A 20,845-nucleotide genomic window follows, 5' to 3' on the forward strand; every position below is an offset into this window, starting at 1 on the left:
TTGACATCATGAACTTACCTTAGTCCTCTTTTGTGTCCCATTTCATTTTGCTGACATCTCTAGGTGTCAAATCTTGGTGGCTCGATGGCTTTCCTACATTTGTAAATAAGAATTGTCTGTATTTTCCATGGTGACTAGATTGATTGCAGAGGTGCTTCTTCCAGTGTTACTTGTTTGTAAAGCTACAGTATGAAATGGGCTGAACATAGTGGCAACTTCACTTTTGAATCAGTAATTGATATTTGGGGCACACGTTTAGTCAAAAATATTACCTTTGGCACCATCATTTCTTTTGACGTAGTATGCACAGATCACAGTCATAATAATTGTTACAAAAAGTAAACAAAATTAATACAATAAATTAAGAATTAGGTTTTTGCAATTGAATTAGTCCCATTTGCAATTGAATTTGTCCGTTTGCAATAGAATTCATCGCTTTACAGTTAAATTTATCCATAACAAGAATGGCAGCTCGAGAAAACATGAAAACATGGTGTAGCAGCTGCTACAGGAACTTGTTCAAGTACATCAGTAGTAAACAACTCTTTATAAGGCAATAATTCTTCCTCTACAGCCTATCCAGCAACATTCCAAACTCTACTACAAGTGTTTTTTGATTTGATGCTCCTCCCAAGATGATAACTTCACCCAAGGGGTTTATAATTATAATTTGATGCTGCTACCTATCACATTACATCTTCTTTTTGGAACTATAAATTTTAATGTGAGTGCTCCTAATGAATCAGAAATGAACAGAAAACATGTTAATAAAGATGGCTCCCGCATCAGATGAGATGTATGCTGATTGATAGAATATTAGAATTGCATGCATGGTTGTGTTGTGTTTCTTTAGCACTACCAACAAAGTGATAATAAGCAGCAGTAGCAGTGAAGAAGCGAACTATGGTAGCAGTGAAGAGGAAGCTAGTTGCACTATGGTATGTATGTGTATGTGTATGTATGTGTGTGTGTCTGTATGTGTTGTATTTAGGCATGCATACATTATGCTGGAATAACTTTTGGAATAATCAGTGGTAAAAAGAATCAAGAATAATTCTGAAATAGGATGATCTTCTAGAACAATTAATTAGAATTCACACACTTTTCGTGTAGTAAAAATTCATAAAGGAACATCTGCAATCATTGCTAGCACAAAATTGGGCAACGAGATTGAGATACTCTAATAGAGCATTCACTTACCCTAATAGAACAGTCAGACAAGTTTAGTTGTGACTGCTCTATTAGAGTATCTTGATCTTTAGGTATAGTTTTTATGCTTGCAAGTGGTATCCATTTGACTTTTACAATTCCATGAATTACTCCAGGAATAGTTGGGAATAATAGGTGAAGAATTGCCAGAAAGAACAATAGGCATATGCATTTTAAAAAGCATAATGTACTCAAGCCTAGTTGTGTTTGTGTTGCCAGGGGGACATGGTACAGCCTCCTGCAGGTTATACTGATACAGAAGGATTCCAGAGCTAACTTCTAAGTAGCGCGCAGATGTCCCAGTGCTGGTCACTGGGAAGGCTTGACCGTGCTAGCATGGCACCTGAAAGGCTTGGCTTTGCTTTGCCTTTGTAAATGTGGAGGAACATGTTATGGGCAGCCGCAGGAAACTACATCATCTACTAATTAACTTTGTGTCCATTTACAGTTATAGATTATCATATGACCTTCAAAATATTTACCATTACTGTATGAAAGCTACAGAACAAGTTCTATTACAATAGTGAAAACAAATTAAGTATCAAAACGGTGGTATTATGCAAAATGCATGTTAATTAAACACAAGGGGCGTGTCCTATATCAGAATTTGGTTAGTACCTATAAATGGTCATTTGTGCAAAATTTGGTGATTTCTGCCAAAAGTGCACATCAAAAACCCTAAGACAGCAGACTATCATAGACAGGAGCTACATTTACAGAAGTTTCGAGGTTGAGTTGTTACGATCACGACTGATTCATCATAACAATGTTAAACACATACATTACAATCATACAGTATAGTTACAGTACATCATCAGTCATAGAATACAGTGAAGATGATACTGAATTACAGCATATGAGAGATTCTATTGGAGCAGTTAACAAAGAAATTGTGGTACCAGTGGCTATGAGTTCAAGTGATTGTGACTGTGACCGTTCTGTGCATCATTACATTGGTGGTAAAGAGGAATTAGATATTCGTGAGCTAAAGAAGGAATTAAAAATTGAAAGCACTGAAGAGAAGTCTTTAGTGGAGCTCAGTTCAACCGTTGGGAAGCTGACAAAAGCAGTAGAGGGTCCACAAAAAACTCTGTCATCTATTCTAACAAAAATGTTCAATCCCACTTCTGACACCATGTTACAATCACAACTGATACATCATAATAATGTTAAACACATAATATATTACAATCATCAGTATAGTAACATCATCAATTATTACATAATCAGTCATACATCATCATAGAATACATCACTATATGTCACAGAGTGATACAGGTAAGTGCACTTAATCAAACATTTTTGCTTGAAATCTGCTACAAAATTAGCGATGACGATATTCAGATTGTGATTTATGGAATGGTCACAATTTAACACACCTGTTCTGTAGGCTGAAAATGCAGCTGCTGTTAAAAATGGGACGAATAGACACAGATTTGTAACCCCATCCACACCATGCAGACATCAGATGTATTTCATCAGCCTGTCCACGGCACAATTGTCACTGCCCAATGCTAGTCCATTATTGTCATTGCAGTTCATCAACAAAATTAAGATACAAGTAGAGGGAAGAAAGTTGACCAAAGTTTTTAGAAAGAGGTAAAACACAAATCTTGTTAACCCTTATGAAGAGCTTCAGAAAACTATAGAAGGCTAATTGAAAGATGTGATCTGCCAAGAAAATGCTGATATTTGTTTTGTACATGGCACCAAACTAGATTTACAAATTATTTTGGTAATTAACTAAATTTTATGGTGTGATGGCTAAAATGATGAAGCTGATTAAGTTAACACAATGTTAAGCTGGCAGAAGAAGCCAGGAAGAAGATGTACACAGAAAGCTTGAACATCTAAGAAAGTAGCATGGGTGATGATGTACTTACGACCAGAGATGGTAAGCAAGTAACTAGGAAGAGCTCATAAGTGCTACAGAAGGCAAGTATTTTACATGATAAAGAAAATTCTGCCAATATATTGAGACTAGCATTGTTACCTGCCCTACGTGCAGGTATTATAATAAAAAAATTAATGTAATAGTATAAAATAATTACAAAGACAGCATATTATGATTGCCTTTCTGGGTCATTGAAATTTACGGAGCAAATCACCATCTATTATAATGTAGAACTAAACACAATGCAGCTATATATTCAGTCATAATGCATTGCAACATTTTGGAGCATCAATCATAAAATTGTGCATCGGTAGTGCAAAATAAAGTTGCTGGGAATGATATTTGTACTATGCATAAACTATTTTTGGAGAACCCAGACAAATAAACACTTGCACAATGGAGAGTACTTAAATATCCATAGCACGTGTACCCCTTTTGTTGAAGCAGATAAATTAAATAGTGTGAGCTGTGTATCTCCAAAACATGTTTACAAAGAGGCCTATTCCAGTAAATTCCAATAGGTCTCCAGCATAGCTAGTTGGATAGTATATATTTGTACTATGCATAAACTATTTTTGGAGAACCCAGACAAATAAACACTTGCACAATGGAGAACAGTGAAAATATTCATAGCATGTGTACCCCTTTTGTCCAAGCAGATTAATTAAATAGTGTGAGCTGCGTATCTCCAAAACATGTTTACAAAGAGGATTATTCCAGTAAATTCCAATAGGTCTCCAGCATAGCTAGTTGGATAGTATAAATAAGCTGCAAATAAATACTTTTCACTCACTTGAGTTTTGTAACTTGAAATGAATCTGAACACGGAAGAAATGGATGTTAGTGGTATCAAAGGTGCATCAATAGATGCACGCATAGGTGGCGTGTTGGGAGATATTTCATCTATGAAGAGAGGCAAGAGTGCATCATATTTTGATGGCGAGATAAGCGATGAGCAAAAGAAAATAAGATTGTATGGGTTTGACAGCTCAGTCCGAAAACGGTTATTTGAAGAAACTGGAAAAGCGGTTGTCTTGGGAAATTGTGAAGTCAAGAAAGCTCGCCATGGCAATGAATATGAGGTAAATGTTTAGTAGAATTTAATACAGTTTAGTTAAATTTTTTGCATGTTATAGGTGTTAGTGAGCAAGAAAACTACAATAGAGAAATCTCCTCGAAAGTATGATGTACAGAAAATTGATGATGATTGTAACACTGCATTAAGCGATCTATCTGATATTCCAGAATACACAAAGGTTACTTGTGAAGGCAAGGTGATTGAAGTAGATAATGTTGTTGAAACAGCAAATGGAATAAAGCTACAGAGTGTTACGATTGCAGATAGATCTGGTACAGCTAGAATTGTCTTGTGGGGAGATGATGTAAATATGCTGTCTTCATCCAAATGCTACAAATTTGAAAAGGTCATTGTCAAGGAATTCCGTGGTGAGACGCAGTTGTCTGTGTCTAAGAGCAAAATAGATGAAATAGATGACATTGATGCAGTAAATATAAGAGAGCAAGAGAAGGTGCATACCACTGATGAAGCAAAAGTACTTGGTGTACAATTATTTGAAGTGTACAAAGCTTGTCTGAACTGCCGCAGCAAACTGCCACATGGAATTGAAGGAGAATTTGATACTTGTAGCAGATGTGGTATGCTGCAATGCACGGATGAATGCAAAACAGAAGCGACTGCACAAATGATGATTAGATCTGAAAGTTCCAGCAGTGTTGTTACCCTAAAAGCATTTGGAAGAAGCTTACAGGAAATAGCTGGAGAAGAAGTTTCCAGTCCACTTGCACTTTTAAAAGCTACACCTTTCAGTGCAACTCACCAGCATGGAGTGATCCAATCAGTCACCAGAGTGTAGCTTTTGTAGCATGCAACTGCATATGTGATTAAATACTTTATTGACTTGTTAACGCTGTACTAATGATGTGCTTGAAAATCACTATTAATAATTCAATAAGTTTGAGGTTAAATGTACTATTTCATGACATCGAATAGCATGCTGTCACTGAGGCCTGCAGCTGAGTTGGATAACCACATTTGTTTGTGGTTTTGACAGGAATGTGCACAATACTTCCCTTTAACTCTATAGTTATCAATTAGCAGCTACAATGTTCTCCTGATGTGTGCTTGAATGCCAGGTAGCAAAGATAATAACGGTGCTTGATAAACCCAATCCCATATAATATTAATTCATATCATTAAAGCTATCTTTGCTCAACTGAGGATCAAGGGCGAAAATGATAGACTTTGTCTGAGTGCTTTTGATGACATAGTAATGAAAATTGCTGAATTGCCAATGGAGAAGATCACTAAGAAGGCACTGATCAAGGTGGATCCTTTTGACATGAAGTTCAGCAATGGTGTCATTTACTATGTTTACCACAAGTGACTGATTAACATGTTTAGCTACTGATTAATAGCTAGTTGATTGATACATAATATTCTAATATAAATTGATTGAGGCATTATTAATCATTTCATAATTAACAGGGGCTGGGGTTAATGATATTGTTAGAGGTATGCACTTATAGTATTGGAATATTTTGTGACTTCAGATATTCATTGCATCGCTCGAATTCTATCATCCAAAGACACCATGAATTACTGTACTCTGCACTACAATGATTCTGTTATGACAAAATATAACCGCTTTACAAAATGTAACAGTGGGGGCTAGCAAGAAATAATAATAAATATAAACAAAAAATTTTGAGTCATCCAGCCCAAGACAACTCATGGGAAAAACCTGCCAGCCTTTTCTTTATTTCTTTGCTGTACAGGAAAAACCAAAAAATGCTCCACTCTGCTGTTTATGCATGTGTAGAAAAGAGTTCAAATCAATGCTGTAAGTCCATAAATAGCTCCCATTTGCATAACATGCCCCATGTTGTGAAGAACAGTCTGCCACGGGACCGCTATCATTTCACTGTAGCTGCAGTCATCCCTCCTCCAGTAATCAGGAGCAAACCATCCAGGATATGCATACAGACAAAAGAATAGAAAAGATAAATAGTTTTACACATACATAAATATACAAAGCAATCACCTGATACATTGTTTACCATAATACCTTCCTTACCACCATCTACAGGTGCTGATTCACAATACCACAAAGCAGCAGTAGCAGCAGACAAACCTAAGTAAAGTGCGTGTGTTTGCCTATCTAAAAACCTCACTATAGACTACATTACGTGTTTTGCAATCCCCTCTAACTAAAAGTGTCAATCTATCTGCTGAACCTATCCTAGATAGTGCGACATAAAGCATGCCGTGTGTGAAGCTTTCGTCTGTCAAGTCTAATCCTACAGCCTTAAAAGTTTGGCCCTGGCTTTTGTTAATGGTCATAGCAAAGCAAAGCGCAATTGGAAATTGAAGCCGTCTAAATTCAAAAGGCAAAACCGAGTTACTTGGAATGAGAGGAACGCGTGGTATTATAATATCGTGTCCTGCATATCTACCATGAGAAATCTTAGCCTCTACTGTGTTAGCCGAGAGTTTAGTAACTACACTCCTAGTGCCATTAGTAACCCTTGGAGGATCTAGAGAGCGTAGAATAATAATAGGAGCACCTACTTTAAGTAGGAGAAGATGCTGAGGTAGTCCAGATACCTCTAAAGAGTTCAAGAATTCTGTTGGAAAGTGAACAGCCTGAGATTCATCAGGTATGGTGTCCAAGGACCTGTACTCACAACAGTCACCAGGTAACTGCTCCACCAGAGTCATGTTGATGGAATGAGTGGTCTTGTTAAGAGGAGCAAGAATGCAGCGCTCAGAAAGCCAAGCCAAGTTCCTAAAGTTAGTGAGCAAATCTGGATACACCCTGGAAACCAATTCCTCCATGTTATTCACAAAGGTTCCCATGATGTCAGGTAGCTGGACAACATCAGGTGGAGTGTCAATAGGGAACTTCCCATCTCCAATGGCCAATAGTTCTTCAGCAAATTGTTCAGCTGCCACATCCCCACACAGGTGCACTCTCATGTTACTGTGTAGTTGTTTAACTACCACACTGTCCCACAGATGAGATCGCTTGAGGCAAGCATCAACAATGTTACCTCTGGTGCCACCTTGAATGACAGGTAGAATCTGCCTGAAGTCACCACACAGTAGTACGCACTTGCCTCCCATTGGATGATCACTCCCTGTCAGGTCCCTCAGGGTACGGTCCAAAGCTTCAAAGGCACCCCTGTTGGTCATGGGGGCTTCGTCGACTACTATGGCTTTAGCCTCTATGATCACCCTGCAGAGTGCAGTTCCCTTCTTGATGTTGCACATGGGGATGTCCGATGCATGCAAGTCCAAAGGGATCTTAAAGGTGCTATGCAAGGTACGTCCTCCAGTCAAGAGAGTAGCAGCTATTCCGCTAGAAGCAGTAGCTAATGCTATATTACCTACAGTAGGGGCCATAAAAAAGTTTGCATTTCGTTTGTGGAAAACGATTAATAAATGATTGTATAATATCGTTAAATGATTTTGCAAGGGTTCGTTAAAACGGCATTACAGCTACAGTATCGTTATCAGGTTCAACGATTTGAATCGTTGTAATGATGTAGCGACGATTATGCTACAGTAAGTAATCATTCTAACGATTTAGTATAAATATTGCGAGGCGTCTCAAATATTGTGCAAGCGTAGCCAACTAACAAAATGGTTTACAGCTCGTACGAGAAGCGGAGAATCCTTCATTTTCATCAGCTTGGGCATAAGCCACCGACTATCGTCAAGCTACTCGGCGAAGAAGACATAACCGCATCGCGAGTGGGTGTGGCTAAGTTTATCGCAACATTTGTGGAAAGTGGATCTCTTTCACGAAAGCCGGGCTCAGGAAGACCACCCTCAATCACAGTACAGATGCAACAAATAGTTGAAGCAAGGATGAGAGAGGACGACGAAACAACTGCGTACCAACTTTGCTCCCTGCTTCTGTCCTATGGCTTTAACATCAGCAGGAGAACCGTTCTCCGCTGTCGATCCCAATTAGGTTGGACTTTCAGAGGCAGTGCATACTGTCAATTGATAAGAAATGCTAACAAAGTGAAGCGACTGGATTGGACTCGCCAACATCTTCACGATAACTTCGATAATGTGGTCTGGACAGACGAATGTTCTGTCCAGTTGGAAAGCCACAAGCGATTTTGCTGCAGAAAGCAAGGAGAGCCACCGAGATTAAAACCCAGGTAATGATATATTCATCAATTCAACTATTACAAAATGTGTACGTTATTTTATACAGAGCTAAACATCCAGTTAAAGTCCATGTCTGGGCTGGAATCAGCAGACGCGGTCGAACAGCAATCTGTATTTTCGAAGGAATCATGGACGCACCACTGTATATTCAAGTTTTGGAGAAGACGCTACTGCCGTTTCTCTCAGCTGTCTATCCCGATGGCCATCGCTTTATGGCTGATAATGATCCTAAACACACCTCCAACGAAGCTCAAAACTACCTCACTGAGAAACACGTTGAATGGTGGAGGACTCCAGCAGAATCGCCAGATTGTAATCCCATTGAAAATCTGTGGCACGAGCTCAAGGAGTATAATCGCCGAGTTGTCAAGCCTACAACAAAACAAGAACTGATTCAGGGAATAAAGCAATTTTGGGAAACTGTTACTGTAGCCAAATGTAACAAATATATTAATCACCTTAAAAAAGTTTTACCTAAAGTAATTGAATGTAACGGTGCTGCTACTGGTTATTAAACATTGTGTTGTATCTATTGTATACTAAACTTGTTGTATTCTTGTATTATAATCACTAACCTTACAACGGTAACTCTGAAAAGATACAAGTGCGACTTCTTCAGTGATACAAATATCTCCATTCTACACTTTCGCACGTACAAACTGTGAGGCCAGCTGTTAACAAGTAATTAAATCACGTGCTAATCTGTCAGCAGTTTGGGTAAGTTAATTAAGTCACGTGCTTCCTGTCAGCAGAATTTTTGCAATCACGTGTGTCATCACGGAAAAAGGTCACGCTTTTAAATGAACTATAGGAACTCCGTTGTTTTATCTGAGCAGCTAAATTGTATCTCTTTAATCGTCATCACGAAAGGTAAGTACAGTATAATTAAACATTTTATGGGTAGCATTAAAATAGATACATGCGTGGCATTAAATAGATATACACGTGTGACAGTAAATAGATAAAAGCCAATACAATAATACGTATGCTATCACTTCTTTTCCTTTATTCTGAGGCCCTTACACACTTCCCCAATAGACACAGTGCATGTTTTCCAGATCTGTTCAAAGGAGAGTGGATTTCCCCACTTGTCTGGAAAAAGGGAGAAAATTTTTGCCTTCAAATCATCGAGTTCCTTGAGAGGAAGACCTGGTTGACTACGTGAGCCAGCCACTGTGCATTGCTGAAGAACCCGGTCGCCAAAATATGATCTCTCCGCCAGTTTCCGTGCCAGTGTCCTAGCCCGTTTCTCATTGTGGAATTGTGGATACTTGGCAATAATAATATGTGGGTCTATTAATCCTGTCGTATCAATCTCCTTTGAAGGTAGGTGTTCAAACTTTGGCACGATTGGTATGCATGCTGGTTGTGATGATGGCTGGAGACCATTGGTATTTCGTGTTGTAGGTGTCTCTTCATGATGATCATTTGGGCATACCATCAGAGAAGATTGGTTGTTCTTGGAGTTGTTACCTATGGCGGAAAGAAAATGTGGGTGGCTGATATGAACCTTGGACAGTTGTTAAAGTAAGATAACATGTTAAACAGCTACATTTTTACATTAGTTTCTGCAGTACAAGTTTGCCATAGACTTGCAATACATATGTGGTTAAAAGCACTACAAAGTTTAGATAGACTGTAGACTGCAGGAAGCAAGTTGTAATCCAATGCATAAATTACCTTTAATATACTTTTCTAATGCTTCAATTCGTAACATCAGGTCATTTTGATTTCGGAGAATTGCTTGAATAGTAGCCAATATATCTTCAAACTGTTGTTGCATATCTAAAGGATCATGCAAAACATAACAAAACTTCTTGTTTATATTTTACCTTTCTTCTTGTCTGCAGATTCATCCATCAAACCAGTGTGGTCTTCTAAAAATTGATCCATTTCGACAAACATGTCCAGCGCAGTATTCGCATCTTCAGTTGAGATGTTACTAAATAGTGAAGGTACAGTTGGTATTATTCCAGCATTCAATACTGTTCCACTACTAGTAGGTGATGAAACAGTGGGAGGTACAGTTGGTGATACTCCAGCACCGAACATCATTCCACCACTAGGAGGTGCTGAGCTATTAGGAAGAGCTGAGACAGTGAGAGGTACAGTTGGTGATACTCCAGCACCGAACATCATTCCACCACTAGGAGGTGCTGAGCTATTAGGAAGAGCTGAGACAGTGAGAGGTACAGTTGGTGATACTCCAGCACCGAACATCATTCCACCACTAGGAGGTGCTGAGCTACTAGAGACAGTGAGAGGTACAGTTGGTGATACTCCAGCACCAAACATCATTCCACCACCAGGAGGTGCTGAGCTACTAGAGACAGTGAGAGGTACAGTTGGTGATACTCCAGCACCAAACATCATTCCACCACCAGGAAGTGCTGAGCTACTAGAGACAGTGAGAGGTACAGTTGGTGATACTCCAGCACCAAGCATCATTCCACCACTAGGTGCTGAGCTACTAGAGACAGTGAGAGGTACAGTTGGTGATACTCCAGCACCAAACATCATTCCACCACCAGGAGGTGCTGAGCTACTAGAGACAGTGAGAGGTACAGTTGGTGATACTCCAGCACCAAACATCATTCCACCACCAGGAGGTGCTGAGCTACTAGAGACAGTGAGAGGTACAGTTGGTGATACTCCAGCACCAAACATCATTCCACCACCAGGAAGTGCTGAGCTACTAGAGACAGTGAGAGGTACAGTTGGTGATACTCCAGCACCAAGCATCATTCCACCACTAGGTGCTGAGCTACTAGAGACAGTGAGAGGTACAGTTGGTGATACTCCAGCACCAAACATCATTCCACCACCAGGAGGTGCTGAGCTACTAGAGACAGTGAGAGGTACAGTTGGTGATACTCCAGCACCAAACATCATTCCACCACCAGGAGGTGCTGAGCTACTAGAGACAGTGAGAGGTACAGTTGGTGATACTCCAGCACCAAGCATCATTCCACCACTAGGTGCTGAGCTACTAGAGACAGTGAGAGGTACAGTTGGTGATACTCCAGCACCAAACATCATTCCACCACCAGGAGGTGCTGAGCTACTAGAGACAGTGAGAGGTACAGTTGGTGATACTCCAGCACCAAACATCATTCCACCACCAGGAGGTGCTGAGCTACTAGAGACAGTGAGAGGTACAGTTGGTGATACTCCAGCACCGAACATCATTCCACCACCAGGAGGTGCTGAGCTACTAGAGACAGTGAGAGGTACAGTTGGTGATACTCCAGCACCAGAGATGCTCTCACCACTAGGATGAGCAAAAATGATATCAACAGGTATGTCTGACACTTCCAAGATTCTACCTGAAATAAAATATCTTACACCACAGTACTATATGTTGAATTTTGTACCCTTTTCTTTCTTCTTCTTTTCTTTTGTTGGTTTGTCCTTTGCCTGTTTGTCCTGTTTATCTTCTGTTTTACTCTTGTTCTTTCTTTTCTTCTTTTTAGGTGTTTCATTTGTGTTTAAAATGTTCTTTCTTTTCTTCTTTTTAGGTGGTTCGTTTGTGTTTAAAAAAGATGGTGACCATGTCTTGTTCACGAAATTATCTTCCAGCTTCTCCATATCGGATTTGGTTCCTGTAATATGTTTTGAATGATTTTTAAAGTGTGTGTATAATGTGTTACCTTGAGCAGCAACCATCCCATTATATTTATGCTGTACTGTACATTGTTTCCCCACCTCCATGGTGGTCTCGTCAATGGAAGCACGCTCCACAGTGGAAACACTGCCTTCATTAGGCCAGTACACTAAGGCATGACTGTGAGCTTCTGTAACAAATGAATTTCATAGAGTAATTAACAATTCACACCCATTAGGTAAACTTACAAATTGGCTTACCACCTGTTAATTACGTTTGTGGGCTTCAAAGGAAACCGCACTGTACAAACCACTAAACATTACGCAACATTCAATAACTTACGCGTTTCCTTGCAGACGATAGCGAAGGCCCTTCGCACGCTTACAGGAACAGCCATTCCAACTTTCTTCTCTGTAAAAGAATAACCCCGCCTTCCCGCTAGCGCCCATATTTCATGCACCGCGAACGATTTAACGATTGCGCAATGTATAATAACGATTTGTTATACGCATGATGATGATGTAATGCATTGTAACGATAGCTTAGTGTGTTCTGCATGCATAACGATTCGTACAGTACAGTTTTCGTCGCCGTGCATGGTATCGTTTCATGTGAAGAAGGATGAAATGTATCGTTTAATGATGGTGTTCACAAACGAAATGCAAACTTTTTTATGGCCCCTACTGTACAGACCTAAGTTTAGCTAGAATAAGATTGATCAAGAAAGTTTTGCCAGTTCCACCAGGAGCATCCAAGAATAACATGCCTCCCTCGTCCCTATCTATCATGGAGCAAAAGGTGTCATAGACATCTCGCTGGTCAGCAGTAAGCAAAGGAACATTACAATTTATGTACGCTTGTTGCTCTTCATGATTATAGTCAATCTCCCTACGGTACACGCGTGCAAACCTATCGCTATCCACTGTCTGAGGATGGGGGAGCCCATACTCAGACAGTTCCCTACCTCCCATGGAAATAACTTTTTCCTGCAAGTCATTGAGAGCCACATTGAAGATGTCATCATTGAACTCCAAGTCTTCATCCTGATGTTGAGTACGTTGCTGGTGCAAGAAGTCCTCTGCCATGTCTTCCTTGTGATTCTCGTAAATCTCCAGAGGGTTGGATGGTTCACACCAAGTAAGGATCACTGCAAACAGGGTGCGAAGACTTGCAGGTGAGTTGCTTACTGATGCCTCATCCATAGCCAAGTGGTACTGATTATCATCCTCAAGAAGACCTAACCTCAAGCATGCATCCCTAAAGGAACTACAGAGGTCACCTTCAACAGTTCTCAAGTCAGCAAAAGACTGAGGTCCCCTAACATGATGAAGCAGCAATCGAAGGTAGAAGCATTCTCCCTGACGTGGACTGATGGTGTAGACTCTGCCTATAACCTGAGCCTCCTTAACTCCAGGATGGCCAGCGACATCCTTTCCCTGTTTTCTCCTGTTCCAAGTCTTCCTACTCCACGTGTAGTACTGAGGCACTTCTTGATACAACAGAGTCCTGGCGAAATCATCAGATTGACAGAGAACAAAGAACTCTGTCAACGTAGTCTTTGGAGGGTCGCCAGAAACCTGTTCTCTTGCTGTATCTTCAGTGAAGTACACTCGCTGGCCATTCTCCAAGTGAACAGCAAGCTGTTCCACAGGAGGAAACCTTTCATGTATGGGGAACTCCAGTATCCTCCAGGCAGCCTCGCTGCTGCTGATGTAGCGTGCATTCTGGAAGTCCGAGATCTCATCCACCTGATGAGACCTCAGAGCAAAGGTTGCCTGATCACAACCCTTGTGTATGTACTTCAGTACATACTTGATGGATTTGATGGACATGCAAAGCTCGACATTACAGTGACAGTTTAAAGAACGAAGCAGAAGTTTGTTGTAAGGCACAATCCACCTATTGTCAATCTCCTGAGTAATGCGAGACCCCATCACCCTCATGTTAATGGTAGCCACCTGTCCACCATCCTCAGGGCTCCTCCTCCTGTACAGTGGGTAACTGTCTGCACCTAGTTGGGTATCAGCCTTGAACTGCTTTGGGTAGCTCTTACTGCAGCGACCATCTTCCATGCAAGGGGAGTCAGGGTTGATGCTCCCACAGGGCCCGTGTACCATGTTGCAAGTCACGATCTGATGCAGCTCAGGATCAACCGTTGGATCAGGGATCTCAGCACAGATGACATCATCAATCGTATCTGGAGTAATCTTGTGCTCCGGAATAAGCCACAACAGCAAATGACAATGTGGCAAACCGCGCTTTTGCCATTTTATTGAGTAGAGCCTTGCCCGTGGTTTCCCAAAAATCATCTCCTTTGTGAACATCTCTAACAATTTCTTCACCTTAAGCCTAAACACACGTGCCACTAAGTCTGGACGGTCCAGAGGCTCCTGACCTGGTAGTAGATTGTTCCTAATCTCCGGCCAATTAGGATTGGTGGTCATGGTGATGAAGAGATCGGGGTGGCCATACTTCCTAACGTAAGTCATTGCGTCCTGCTGACGCTCATGCATGTAGCGTGGTCCACCAGTGAATGATGATGGTAGAATGACCCTACGACCAACATTCCTGGGGTCACCATCCCCATCTACCATTGCATCCCGCAAATCTTGGTAGCAATCAGCACGTAGTGACTTCTGTTCACGCCTGAGAAACTGTAAGCGCTCAGTTTCAATCTTACAGTAGGTGTCAACCAGGAATTGCTGGAAAAGCCATTTAGCCTTAAGCATTACAGGCACTTGCTGCCTAACCATGATGTGGTAGCGGTAATACACCATGGCTGTTAATTTCCTACCATTAGCCAATTTCAGGTTGATGTGCCATCCATCAGTGCCATAGGAAAAGAGTAAAGGATACTGCAAAGGATCATATCCCCTATGAAGTTCAGAAATGCGCTGCAAAGACCCATCCCTATAGTGCAAAACTATGTCCCTATTATTTACATTATCATTAGGCATTAGCACTCCTACCTCGTCACACATCGGGCTATTATACCTCCTAGCATGCTCTCCTACGGGCCGTTTGTTCTCGTTAATCACTACCCTAACATTCGCTGGCTCATCATGCTGCTCAAATATTTCTTTAGCTACTTTAATAAGCTGAACATAGTGATTATTGTCATGCAAAAGCTCATTAATGCCCCTAACTATGTCAAGCCTTAACCCATCAACTATTCCACACCTAGTAGCTAATTCAGTTTGCTGATTGTCAATAAAATAAATTTGGGAAAATTTAGGAGACTCACCTGCTGATGGAACTAAACTACCTATACGATGATAGACCTGACCCTGTACTCTAAAAGAAGGATTGAAGCCAGCCATAGTTATCTCGTTACAGCCGAAGCTTGTCATTTGAAATGCACTATTGTACTTACGTATGGTATGTAGAAAATGTCTACCTGCCGAGTCCGTACCTTCATACAGGTGTCTTAAGAATGACTGAGGCTGTGGAAATGCCTCTAACTGGACATTTCCCTTCAAGCAACAAAGGGATTCCGTCTCCTCGGGAAATTTTAATGCGCCACAGTGTGTGCATTCTACACTAAGTGCGCCTACATCTGTAGTGTTGAAGAAGTTGTGTGGCTGATAGTTAAACCCCCTAAAGCTTGGGTGTGTGCTTGCACGTACCTGTTGTCTGCGTGTGGTGTTAGCCTGCTGCTCCTGAGCTCTGTAGCGTGGATCAGCCCGAGATTCTTGATGAGCAGCTGTATTTTGTTGTTGCTCCTCCCTCCTTGTAGCTGGGTCCTCACGCGCCAGTCGACGGGCAGATGCATCGCGGATCCGTTCCTGTGATCTTCTTTCTTCGTCCTGGCGGGCCACACGATGGGCTTCTGCGTCACGTTGTCTTCGTCTATGTTGTGAGTAGACTTCACACCTGGCACTGGTCGAGGTGGTAGCTCGAGTTGAAGCCTCCTGGCGGCGCAGTCTTTGTCGTTCTGCTTCTTCCTGTCTCTTCGCTGGATCTAATCTTTGGTTCTGCTTGTGTCTCTTTGCTTGAGACGCACAAGAGGTAGACGATCGTTTTCGCTTAGGCGGCATGCTTACACAGCACATCAAATGAAATTTGAATTTGCAATATCACGTGTGTACAGTCTCGGCAAATGTAACGTGTATGATCATGTGTTTACAGTCATATACAGTACAGGATTCGAACTCACGGTACACATTGAAGTTTCAAAAGGTACCCAGAGTGACTAAAAGGTGCACTGAAAAGGTACCTGAACGAAAAAAAAAGTGTACTGAAAAGGTGACCAAATCGAAAAAAAAGTGTACTGAAAAGGTGCCCAAATCGAAAAAAAAAAAAGTTATCACCAACTGGAATTGAACCCACAACTTCTACACGTAAGGCGGCTGTCTAACCCATTCACCTACCTGCCCTACACCTGAGGCTACACCTTTATTTTTGTCTTATAAAGACCTGTACAAATGGACTGAGATAGGTGTCTACTTGCGGTTTATAGAAAGAATTTAAGCCATTTTTCTTCTACACCTTCGCGTTTAAAGAGCGGTAACGGACAAACGATAGCTTGCACGAACTTTTCGAAACCGTCATTGTAGAGCTGGATAATGAGCGCTTATTTAGACACAAAGACGCTTCGAAACGCGCAGCGGTTCAAGAGTACATGCCTGACATCAAACGGAATGCAGACAGACGGACGGCTTTTCAGTCTTATAATATAGATTAGTGCTGAGCGATAGTAAAAATATTACTATCACGATAGTTACTCATTAAATATCGCGATAGTGAATACTATCCCAATAGTTTATGAAACACTTTGCTCTTAACAAAGTCTTAGTGGTATAGCTATGATTTGTAGTCATATAGAAAGTTATTTTGCATGCACAGGACATTTGTTAATTAACTGCGTGAGCGGCCGATGGAATATGGACTTTTGGTAAAACTTTTACAGGCCACTCCTTTGTAAGAAAGCTGGTAATACCAACTGTAAAACAGTATAGAAGGGTTGTTAATACCATTTTAATGCAGATCTGAGCTTATCATAACTATCACAATAGTGATATCCCTACTATCGCGATAACGATAGTGATTTACTATCGCGATATATCGCACTGTCGATACTATTGCTCAGCCCTAATTGAGATTGCCTCCAATGATCCTTGACCTAAAATCATAAACAGTAAAAGTGATCTAGTAAGAGCAATGGGAGAAAATGATCAGCCTTATTTAGAAAATTTTACAGTGAAGGAGCTGCATTGCAGAGAAGATACTTATCCTTGTCGTTTTACTCTCGTGACTTATAAGAGTCTGAAAGGAAATCATCAAACTAAATCTGTTGCCACATGATCCTTGACAGTAAAAGCACAAATATTGGCCGCACCTTCAATAAAGGCCAACCTACTGTATAGTTACGCATTGAGCTTTAATGAGCTAATTTAGGATGGTGGAGAACTCTACTTGTGAATAATGTAGTCTACATCTAAAGGGTTTTAAAAATAGTTTGTAGCGTTATAGTTTACCATACCATGTTTTGTGGAATCACCAGTTTTAATTTTGTGTCTATGAAACTCAAAAATAGCAAGTCGATTTTAAAAATAACTCTCCAAGATAAAGCCTATCGCTAAGCCGTCTTGGCTCTTACGGTTTCTCACCTTGTAGAACAGCTCTATGCATTCCCTTTTACAAAACAGAAAGTTGCATACTTTTTTCTTCACTATGGTCTAACCAACCTGTCGAATGTGATTCTTGAAAAATCGATGCAAAGACTTACTAAAATATGCCTCCCAAGTGCCTCTACCAAATCTTGAAGGTCTACTGTACACAAAACTGAAGTTATTAAGTGAATAGTGAGACAGTGTGGTGGCCATGGCGCACTCTGTAAAGTAGACATCATACAATGATAGCTGGTGCCATTCGCCATTTCACAAGGCAATGCTGTTATAACGTGAATAATGTTATTTGTATCAACAATGGTAGACTGACGCATGGTCATGTGCTCTCGATCAACGGATGCTGTTTCAAACCGGAACCATTGTATCATCTGACAAGACTTTTATTATTTTTAGACACCCACTTCTCCACCATTTTCTTTGCTACCACACACTTCTTAGTGCTTAGGCAACCATTGCTAGCAGTATCTTCAATTTCGTCCAAACAAATAGAAGCTTATTTAAACATTTTGTGTATTGTTTGGATAATATCTGGTTGTCGAATGTTATCTGGCATCCGTGACCACACCCATCGCCATTGGTGAAGCCTAATTGTAAACCCTGTTGAAGAAGCTGTAGCAGAATTGTTACCACATAAAGAGTTGTTTACAACAGTTATACGTTAGTATTATTTTGATTTGTAGCTAACTGGAATACACAGTTTCTTGTTGATAGCTAATATCCCAGGGAACTGAAACTGAAATCACAGCTCCAGTAAAACAATGTACAATAACTAATAAACACAAGAATATAATTACAAAAATACAGCAGAACCTCTCTATAATGGACACTTTACGACCAGAAATTTTTGGTTGTAATATAGAGGCTTCCTCTTTTAGAGGTAGAAATGTATGGAGTTGGACCTGTTGGGACCAAAACCTTTTGTCTTTAGTACAGAGGTTTCCTTAATTCAGAGTCCTTTAAGAGAGGTTCCACTGTATATATAAAAAATAAGTACCATAGATTCCTTAATAATAAATTAATTCCATTCACGTCTGGCCAAGCAATTAAGAAAAATTTTCTCAACCCAGTGCTATTGTTGAACTTTTAGGGATCTAGGCATCCCTGACACAGTCTGCATGCTTCATGGCTGTTATTTACAATTTATGATCAGTTAACATTTAACTATTGCTTATTTTCTGGATTTCTTTCTACAGGGACCAAAAGTAACAACTTGAGGAAGAACTGACGATACTGCAACTGGGTCAACTGCAACACTCACTGAATCAGAAATGCATGAGGAAAGGTGCTATATACCGTGACTACCTAAGAGGGATGATCAACATCTCTCTAACATCATAATAAGGATTTCAACAGCTAGCCAATAAAAATAGAAACCACAATCAATAATTATTTAAATATCTTGACTTGCACGTGCTAATTAATTAAATCTTGCTACAAGATGCTGCATGAAGTGTTTCACTACTAACAGCTCAACAGTGCATGGACAGCATTATCTGAAAGTATCACGTTATAAGGAGATGTGGGTTCCAGTTGTTGGAGAAATCTTATATTCTGTGAATAGAAATGAAGATAGTTTTGCGGTAGCTGTGATGTCCACTCAGTGATATCGTTGAGCATGTTTCCTGAACAATTTCACACTTGGTACTTCATCCAGCATCAAGGTAGCATATCGTGTCTGGTCACTGGGAATCTTCAGTAACGTCCCTTACAAAAATGTCAATAGCAGATAACAAGTTGTTTACGATTCACATGCAAGCAAAAAGTTTACTATGATAGCAAATTGCGAGCATAACAGTAGCAGTAGTGTGCTTGCAAACCACTTGCTTGTTTACAATTCATGCAGTCAACTTGCATGCAAACAATTTAATAGCACTTGATAGCAGAATTGTGGTATTAACTTGCTACTATAGCAATTTACATGTAAATCCAATATATTCATTTAATTGACTTATACTGATATATAGTACAACATATGGTTATACAAGTTCAATCTTTCTCTAATACATTGGCTAATGCAGAAATAAAAGTTTTATCAGTTATATCAGTGAATGACATGTAAACACAAGGGCTACAAATGTCAGTCACCTCAACGGCTACAACATCTAAATCTGATGGTGGACTACAAGTTTGTATATGTGGAATACTTTGTCGCTTTCCTAGCAAATACACACTATCAGATATCTTTGTACAGTTGTGCCCTGGAATGTGGTGGCAAAAAAGGTAGTTGACCAAATGCCTGCACGTATACACTGTCTTCTGGTATTAGTTCCTTGACAGCTGAAGGTAAATTTTTTTGGTATGAAAATGAAGTTATTATCTGCTTTTCCACATGCTGCGTTCCATGTACCAATGACTTCAAAATACCATTCTGGCTTTCAAAGTGAAAACATGAGTAGGCCCATAGTGGACCTAATTCTCTAACACATTGAGTTAGATGAAGCAGCAAGTGGATATTTGCAATCATGTATCTTTTTCCACATAAGTTTTCAAACTGGCAACAAAACTTCTTAATTGTTCTCTCACAATATTCCAATTGTTTGTCAGAAAAGACTGGTGCATTAAGTTATAAATAGATATTACGAAGCATGCATAGTGGTTCCAGTATTCCTGTGGTAATATATCATGCAATATGGGCAAAGAATAATACAGTAAAAAGGATCAGTATTCGGAGGCTTTGTAAAATTTAAAATGCTGATCCCTGTGGTCTCCGGGTAATTATTGATGGTGGGTTAACTTCACAAAGACGTTTGTCTACCAACCCAACTTTCCTTCCTACATAGTATCTTTCATGATTATGTGTCGTGTTGAACCAAAGTGACATCAGCAGCTTCATAACACCCAGCAAGACACAATGCATGTAGTCAATGCTAGTGCCTCTAATGATGTCATAGTGTTTTAATTTCATCAGCCATGACGGACCTTTAACTCCATCTACTATTGAACTCTTTTTCAACACTTCTCTGGAGCTCGCACAATGTGTCTCTTTTGCTCGATTTTGGCAATGTCCATCAGAATATAGAGTGTTATAAGGGTAAACATGAGTGTGACCACGTGCACTTGTGGTAAGTGTAATTCCAGATTCCAAGCATTTACTACAGCTGTTCTTGCCATTGAACTGTATGCAATTTAACACTAAACACTTGGCGGGAAAATCACAAGTTCCAGCTAGTACGACAAATAGCCTGCACATAAGTGGCTGTACTTCAACTCCACGCTGTTCCAATACCATTAATTCCTAATTATTGGTTTTAAATAAATATTCATGCTTGGTTTGCTTTCGCCAAACCAGAGACCAGCAATTATCA

At 40.2% G+C, this 20,845-nt stretch overlaps 4 protein-coding genes across 5 annotated transcripts; 1 reads left to right on the forward strand and 3 right to left on the reverse strand.

The window, feature by feature from the left end:
- The first annotated feature begins 3,197 nt into the window (after positions 1 to 3,197).
- On the forward strand, positions 3,198 to 5,083 carry LOC136244705 (uncharacterized). Its single transcript, XM_066036242.1, has 2 exons — positions 3,198 to 4,185; positions 4,240 to 5,083. Exons 1-2 carry the CDS (start codon positions 3,916 to 3,918, stop codon positions 4,975 to 4,977), a joined length of 1,008 nt encoding a protein of 335 aa, XP_065892314.1. The 5' UTR covers positions 3,198 to 3,915; the 3' UTR covers positions 4,978 to 5,083.
- A 1,539-nt stretch (positions 5,084 to 6,622) lies between these two features.
- On the reverse strand, positions 6,623 to 7,394 carry LOC136244052 (uncharacterized). The gene is made up of 2 exons (XM_066035576.1): positions 6,729 to 7,394; positions 6,623 to 6,658 (listed from the first exon to the last, which is right to left on the reverse strand). Exons 1-2 carry the CDS (start codon positions 7,392 to 7,394, stop codon positions 6,623 to 6,625), a joined length of 702 nt encoding a protein of 233 aa, XP_065891648.1.
- Positions 7,395 to 9,188: 1,794 nt separating this feature from the next.
- Positions 9,189 to 12,089, reverse strand: LOC136244306 (uncharacterized). 2 transcript variants are annotated; one of them, XM_066035860.1, is made up of 5 exons: positions 11,957 to 12,089; positions 11,681 to 11,908; positions 10,139 to 11,632; positions 9,987 to 10,091; positions 9,189 to 9,779 (listed from the first exon to the last, which is right to left on the reverse strand). In XM_066035860.1, the coding sequence occupies exons 1-5, from the start codon at positions 12,015 to 12,017 to the stop codon at positions 9,298 to 9,300; spliced, it is 2,370 nt and encodes a 789-aa protein (XP_065891932.1). In that variant the 5' UTR covers positions 12,018 to 12,089; the 3' UTR covers positions 9,189 to 9,297. The 2 variants fall into 2 exon arrangements, with proteins under 2 accessions (XP_065891932.1, XP_065891931.1); XM_066035859.1 differs by having other exon boundaries at positions 11,681 to 12,017.
- Positions 12,090 to 12,590: 501 nt separating this feature from the next.
- On the reverse strand, positions 12,591 to 13,742 carry LOC136244053 (uncharacterized). Its single transcript, XM_066035577.1, has one exon. The coding sequence runs from the start codon at positions 13,740 to 13,742 to the stop codon at positions 12,591 to 12,593; it is 1,152 nt and encodes a 383-aa protein (XP_065891649.1).
- Positions 13,743 to 20,845: the final 7,103 nt, after the last annotated feature.

Source organism: Dysidea avara, chromosome 14 (assembly GCF_963678975.1).
Source record: "Dysidea avara chromosome 14, odDysAvar1.4, whole genome shotgun sequence".
Taxonomy (NCBI): domain Eukaryota; kingdom Metazoa; phylum Porifera; class Demospongiae; order Dictyoceratida; family Dysideidae; genus Dysidea; species Dysidea avara.

What these genes read in the sequence shown, in the direction of transcription:
- LOC136244052 (XM_066035576.1), bottom strand. Translation starts at nt 7,394, where the DNA reads ATGTGCAACATCAAGAAGGGAACTGCACTCTGCAGGGTGATCATAGAG. An exon ending in AATTCTTGAACTCTTTAGAG is followed by an intron (nt 6,659 to 6,728) that starts GTATCTGGACTA and finishes TACGCTCTCTAG; the next exon opens with ATCCTCCAAGGGTTACTAAT.
- LOC136244306 (XM_066035859.1), bottom strand. Translation starts at nt 12,017, where the DNA reads ATGGAGGTGGGGAAACAATGTACAGTACAGCATAAATATAATGGGATG. An exon ending in AAAGAAGAAGAAAGAAAAGG is followed by an intron (nt 11,633 to 11,680) that starts GTACAAAATTCA and finishes ATTTTATTTCAG; the next exon opens with GTAGAATCTTGGAAGTGTCA. An exon ending in ATCTGCAGACAAGAAGAAAG is followed by an intron (nt 10,092 to 10,138) that starts GTAAAATATAAA and finishes ATGATCCTTTAG; the next exon opens with ATATGCAACAACAGTTTGAA.
- LOC136244053 (XM_066035577.1), bottom strand. Translation starts at nt 13,742, where the DNA reads ATGTCCATCAAATCCATCAAGTATGTACTGAAGTACATACACAAGGGT.
- LOC136244705 (XM_066036242.1), top strand. Translation starts at nt 3,916, where the DNA reads ATGAATCTGAACACGGAAGAAATGGATGTTAGTGGTATCAAAGGTGCA. An exon ending in GCCATGGCAATGAATATGAG is followed by an intron (nt 4,186 to 4,239) that starts GTAAATGTTTAG and finishes TGCATGTTATAG; the next exon opens with GTGTTAGTGAGCAAGAAAAC.